This window comes from Bison bison, unplaced genomic scaffold (genome assembly GCF_000754665.1).
Source record: "Bison bison bison isolate TAMUID 2011002044 unplaced genomic scaffold, Bison_UMD1.0 scf7180017864068, whole genome shotgun sequence".
Classification (NCBI taxonomy): Eukaryota; Metazoa; Chordata; class Mammalia; order Artiodactyla; family Bovidae; genus Bison; species Bison bison.
Genome location: NW_011494640.1, coordinates 1,827,184 through 1,832,892, shown reverse-complemented (window position 1 = coordinate 1,832,892; position 5,709 = coordinate 1,827,184). Strand labels below are relative to the sequence as shown.

Here is a 5,709-nt window from a genome sequence, read left to right as displayed (position 1 = left end):
GCCCATCTGTGCAATGGAACTAATCACCCCCGCCTACTGGTCTCCGCCTTGTAAGGCCTTACTTGGACCAGTGTTCCAGCACCCACTGGAGTCACAAGACCTTCTCTGAAAACTAAGGAGCTGCTGGGGAAGCCCTGATGAACTGTTCTGCCTGGCCCTGTCTCTCTCTCCCTCCTAGGCTCCAGATGCCTGCTGGGCCCACAAAGGCCCTGCCCACCCAGCTGCCCTGGGAGGGGTCTTTGGACATGTTCTGCATCAAGCGGTTCCGGGTCAGGGCCCAGCTGGTCTCGGGACACAGCTGTCGCCTCATCCAGGTGCTCCTGCCCTGCTCTTCAGGGACTCCTTCGCACATTAACCAGCCCCCTCAGCTACACACACCGCCGTTCATTGATTGACACACTCATCATTCTTAAATCATTGGCACCCTCTCTGTGCTTGGCCCCGTGCTAGGCATAGGGGCAAATGAGATGCCAGCCTCACTTCACACATGGGCAAAGGACTCCTTGTAACCCAAAGCATAAAGCAGGAAGGACCCAGGACAAGGTCTGGTGTTGCCTGGTTCAGAGGAAACCAGGAGTGAGCGAGTGATCAGCTAAAACATTGGATGAGGGGTTCGAGGAGGGAGTGAGGGGTTTCTGAGAAGTTGCAGATTGGCCAGGACAGGCTGTAGGCCTCCAGGAGTAATTAGGGCCCCAACAACCATGGGGGGCCCTGATCAACTGCCTGCCCGTCCTCTTGGCCACAGGCCATGACTTCCAGATAGCTGGTCCTGAGTCTGCCCTAAATGGGTGGGAAGCTGGGAGGCTGACTGGCCGTCCTACCTGCCTGCAGGCCCTGCCCCAGGTGATCCGCTCGGCAAGCTGCATCACCCCTGACGCTGTCTGGGACTTTCTGGCCAGCATCTGTCCAGCTGAGGCCAAGGTAACCACCCATCTGTAAGAACCACCTCTCCTCCTAGCACTGTCCCCCCAGCCCTGAGCTTTCTTTTGCTCCAACTCTGGAGCAGAGACCTGGTTTAAGATATCCGGGTCCAGTTCCCCCCCAGTGACTGAAGACCTCCTGTATGACCCTGGGCAAGTCCCTCTGTTCCCACCTCTGAAAAATGGGGACACTCTTGCTCACACGGCTCTCAGAGGTTCAGATGAGACCAGGGGTGTTCACAGGAGCAAAGCATGACTGTTGCTAAACCTGCTCTCCTTCCTGCAACCACAGGACATCTGCGTGGTCAGACTGTGCCCACAGAGCTCTCGGGACACCCAGAACTGCCACCTGCTTTACTCCTACCTCAACAACAAGCAGTGCCACGGCTTAGCAGCCATGGAACAGGCGAGGGTGGTCCTGCTGCCCCTGCCTGCCTTCCAGCCCCTGCCCTCCAGGCTGCGCCCTCTTGGAGGTCCAGGTGAGTGCCCGAGGCCTGTCCCACACCCCGCCTCCCCTCACTGGGTGACCAGACGGGCATTGCTGACATAGTCACCCCATTTCTGTGGAGGCAGGCACGCCTCAGCAGGGAATTCCCGAGACAGGCACGTGTGAGAACAGACTGGTATACCGCCTAGTGTGTGCCAGACAGCGTTCTGAAAGCCGTACTTAAATATTAAGTCAGTCCTCAACATTACTCTATCAGAATGGTAGTTAGTTTCTTCATTTCACAGATGAGGAAACTGAGGTAGGGAGAAAGCAAGTGACTTGTCTAGAGTCACAGAGTCAGTCAGTAGCAGAAACTGGGCTCCTAGCCACCAGTTAGCCAGTGAGAAACTCACTGGCCAGTCACGTTTGACTCAAACATGGCAGAGCAGAGGCAGGAACCAGAAATAATCGGCTGAAAGCCAGGCCTAAATAAAAGAGAAAGGAGGGATGTTCTTACCACTGCTGTCCTAGGCCAGGCTTGGCTTTTGTGCATGGGTAGCTTCCAGGGCGTGGCTCCAGGAAAGCATGGTTGGGGGCGGGGGTGGGGTGGTATCAAGGAGTGGGGTGTGCCTATTCCTGAGCAGAGGGTTTGATGTTTCTGGGCTGCCTGATCTGGGGACTCTATGGTAGAATCACAGTCTGGAGATCAAACTATCCATGCATCATTCTCAGCCAGTGAATCCGTTCTCACACCATGAGAGCATCTTAAAGCTGCCTACTTACTTTTCTCAGCCCCTCATGGGCCCCATCTTACTGCTGGAAAGCTCTCTTGGGATCTAAGCTGTAGACCTCTTGGCCACAGACAGAATGCAGTTTCTGGGGGCTGTGAGTTCTCTCTGTCCAAGCCTTTGGTCTCTTTCCCCCATCTTTCTCCAGGCCTGGAAGCCACTCACTCAAGCCTGTTGCTGGCTCTGCTGCTCCCGCAATCAGGGCTTCCGGCCATGGCAGGATCTGGTGCCTTGAGGGGGAAGGTTCGCAAAATGGTGTCCTTCAACCGAAAAGTGGAGATGAGATGCTACCAGCCAGAGGACAAGGGACCACATGTGGCCCAGAGGGGCTCCCCTCCCCCAGGGGGTGCCATGCAGCAGAGCCAGGGCAAAGACAGCCTGGCTCCAAGGGGAATTTGTGCTTGGCAGAGACCACCCAGAGGCAGGGGGAGTCTGTGGGGAGAGCCTAAGACCCGGCAGGGTCCTGGGCGAGGGCTGTGGCCTCCAAAACCAGGCTGGTGCCAGTCCTGGCATCCCTATTCAGCATCACCAGTTGGCCATGACCAACACTGCCACAGGGCTTCCTGTCCCAACCAAGCCCTGCTCCAGCATCTCAAATCCCTGGTGGCCATGACCCAGCAGCTCCAAGCCTCACTGATGTCCCCAGGACAGGAGGAACTTTCCCAACCACCTGTTCAGCCTCCCACAGTCCCTGGGACTCAGGGCCTTCTCTGCCAGCCCCCTGCAGCTCCAGAGCCCCCTGGCTCAGCCCTGGACTCCTCTTTGGGCCCTACAGATGGAGCTGGCACTGATAGTCCCCTTCCTGGAGAGACCTGACCCTCATTACTCATAGAAGAGGGGTTTGAATTCCCCCACCAGTGTTGAACTCTTAAGTGTTCCAGGGAGAGCAACAGGGACATAGGAAGGGGAGAGTTAGCTGTTTACATTTGCTGTTCTGCTATTTGCTTGGTGTTGATTTTTGGTTTAATAAAGAATTTGGCAAAGTTGAGACTGCATCTGCTGGCTGGACAGGAGGGACCCTGGGACTGGCCCTGTGTGGGTTGGGGTGGGTGTATCTGGAAGATTCTGTGCCCAAGTATGGCAGAGCTAAAGTGCTAGGGATGGAGGGGCGGGGCAGCTTTGAGTATCTGAGGTCCTGGGCCATCACTGTGCCCCAGGGTTCACCTGTTGCCATGGTGGGCTCTGGAAACATTTTAATGAGTATTTTGAACTGGATGGAAGAAGTAGTGATGAGAGAGAGGGCAGCTCTAGGTTGTGGGGAGAGAAAGAAATGAGGTTTTTTGAAAGGGCATAGACACTTAAAGATTGTTAGGGAGAGAAGGAGAGCAAGTTGCAGGGGTTTTTAAATTTTTCAGTTACCAAGGTTTTTCCCTTTGATAGTTGGAGGTTTCCACCATAATCCCCATGTCTCTGTTTCTGTGCATATCTGAGGGTCTCTGTGTGTCTAGTGCCGTGGGCATGTGTGTGCGTCTGATTCTATGTCTATCTGTGGGTCTCTGATGTCTCTTTGTTCCTCTTGCCAGCCCCCAGGGACTGATTCTGGAGACAAGCCAAGGGTCTTGGCTTGGGAGGTGGACTCTCAGGGTGGGTTTGGAGGCTGCTGTTAGGGTGGGATGGTGCTGCTTTGTTTGGGGGCTGGGGTGAGCTCTTAACAGCAGCTGCAATTGTAAGGTATCTGAGTGTGTGTGCACCTCCAGAGAGTTGCATGGGCTCTAACTGCCTCCTGGCTGCCTAACTCAGGGCCCAGAAGCAGGGCTAGCATTGGAGGAGAGAACTTGCGGCAGGACCCCAGCCTTACCCACCACCCGCTGCTTCGGCTTGAAGGGTTGTACCACTTCCCACCGGTTCTCGAAGTCTACCTACGTCGCCCTGGGCTGGGAACACTGGGACAGTAGTTGGGGGTGTACCACTTCTCTGCCCCACGAACTCTGCTGCTGCCCTACTCGCGATCGACAGCAGAGGGGGCCCTAGACCTTGGGATGGAGGTCGGGCCTGGCAGGACTGGAGGCCCAGCTGGGGGCGGGACGAAGTGTGGGAATTTCGCGGTAGGGATTGGAAGCACGTGCGGGGGTGGGGTGGGACAGAGTGGGAACTGGATTGATGAACGGGGGAGGGGGCAGGGTTCCGAGGGCCTTGTCTGGGCCTCCGTCTTGTATGCAAATTACGCAAATTACCATGCAACCTGCGGCTGGATGCTGACTCGGCAGCAACTTGGGCTATTATTTTAACACAAGGCAGTAAGGGGACGGCTGTGCGCCCCCTCTCAAGGCCCAGGGCTTCCTCCCAGGAAGGTAGGAGAGCGTTTGCTGCTTTTCCAAGCACTCAAGGAAGAAGCAGCTCCGTACTCTGGACTGAAACTTCCTTTCGGAGCGTCAGTTTTCCCTTCGTAAATGGGAGTGATAATGCGGCCCTCTGGCACCTTGCGCCGCGGAGAGGACTATAGGTGATCCCGTAAATCCTCAGGCTGCCTGGAGGTCTGGACAGCATAACCTTCACCCACCTTTTGGCCGAAGTCCACAGCCCCTGGCTTTTTATTTGGCAGAGATGGCCAGAAGCGCGGATTAGGCGAGCAGTTACTAGGGGGCGTGGCCGGAGGTTGCTGGGCTCGGGGTTGCCAAGCAACGCTGGGCGGGGCTCACGTTGCTAGGCCGGAGTAGGAGTCTCCGCCGCGGACCTGAAGAGCCCCCCAGCTCTCCTCGGTTTTAGCAGAGGACGGCCGAAGGCCGTGCTCTCCCGAGATTTTCTCTGGGCTTGTTTCCCCCAGGCAGAACGCCTTTTCTGAGGGTCCTTCCGGTCACACCCTCTGAGACTCCGCGAACCTCTGGTCCCTGGAGCGAGGAACCCTGAGTCTTTGTGAACGTGTCTATGCGTTTGCTTGTGCAGTAGAGGGAACGGGGGTGGGGGTGGAGGGGTCGCTTTTGGGTTTCTATAGCAACCGCTCCAGTGTCACCCCATTGCTCCCGAAGATTTGAGCGGTTGCTTGTGCAAATTTATATGTATCTGCATGTCATTAACATAGAGGCGGAGTCGGAACTTGTTTGGGCAACAATCCCTGGACAGTTACATTTGCTCTTCCCTCATCTCGCCGCACGGGCACGTGGGCTGCGCATGCGTGAGTGTTTTGCTTATTAACGTTCCCAGGTTTGGGGTAGGTGGGTGAACTGTAACAGTGACCACCGCTTCCTGGGTCCCTCAGTCACCTCATGGAGCTATTTGAGTGAATCTGTCCAAGTACCCTTGACCAAAGACCCAGTCCCACCAGGCAATGCCAGGCCTGGTTGGAATCCCAATCCTGCCATTTCCTGTCTGTGTGGCTTTGGGCAAGTTTAGTTGCCCTCTGTATGGCTCAGAGTCCTTCTCTGTGCATGGGAATACTAATCCCTAACTCAACAGTTATGTGAGGGTTCAATGAGATATCACTTTTAGGTACACCCCTTGCTGCTTCTGGCATACAGTAGGCCCTCCGTGATAGCTCTCTCCTACCTTGCATGGAGCCCAGCTCCTCTCAGGCCCCAACCAAAGCAAACTGACTTCTTTGCAGCTCATGTCATGAAAACAAAACACCAGGAAGAAC

The 5,709-nt window shown here is 55.7% G+C and overlaps 1 protein-coding gene across 1 annotated transcript in view; it reads left to right on the top strand.

Moving 5' to 3' along the window:
* Positions 1–2,951, top strand: part of SPOCD1 (SPOC domain containing 1) — a 32,306-nt gene extending 29,355 nt beyond the window's left edge. The window contains exons 12-15 of the mRNA XM_010837083.1: positions 179–314; positions 832–921; positions 1,213–1,399; positions 2,284–2,951. Of these exons, the coding sequence (XP_010835385.1) occupies positions 179–314; positions 832–921; positions 1,213–1,399; positions 2,284–2,951 (1,081 nt within the window). The remainder of the gene's footprint in view (positions 1–178; positions 315–831; positions 922–1,212; positions 1,400–2,283) is intronic.
* The last annotated feature ends 2,758 nt before the right edge of the window (positions 2,952–5,709 follow it).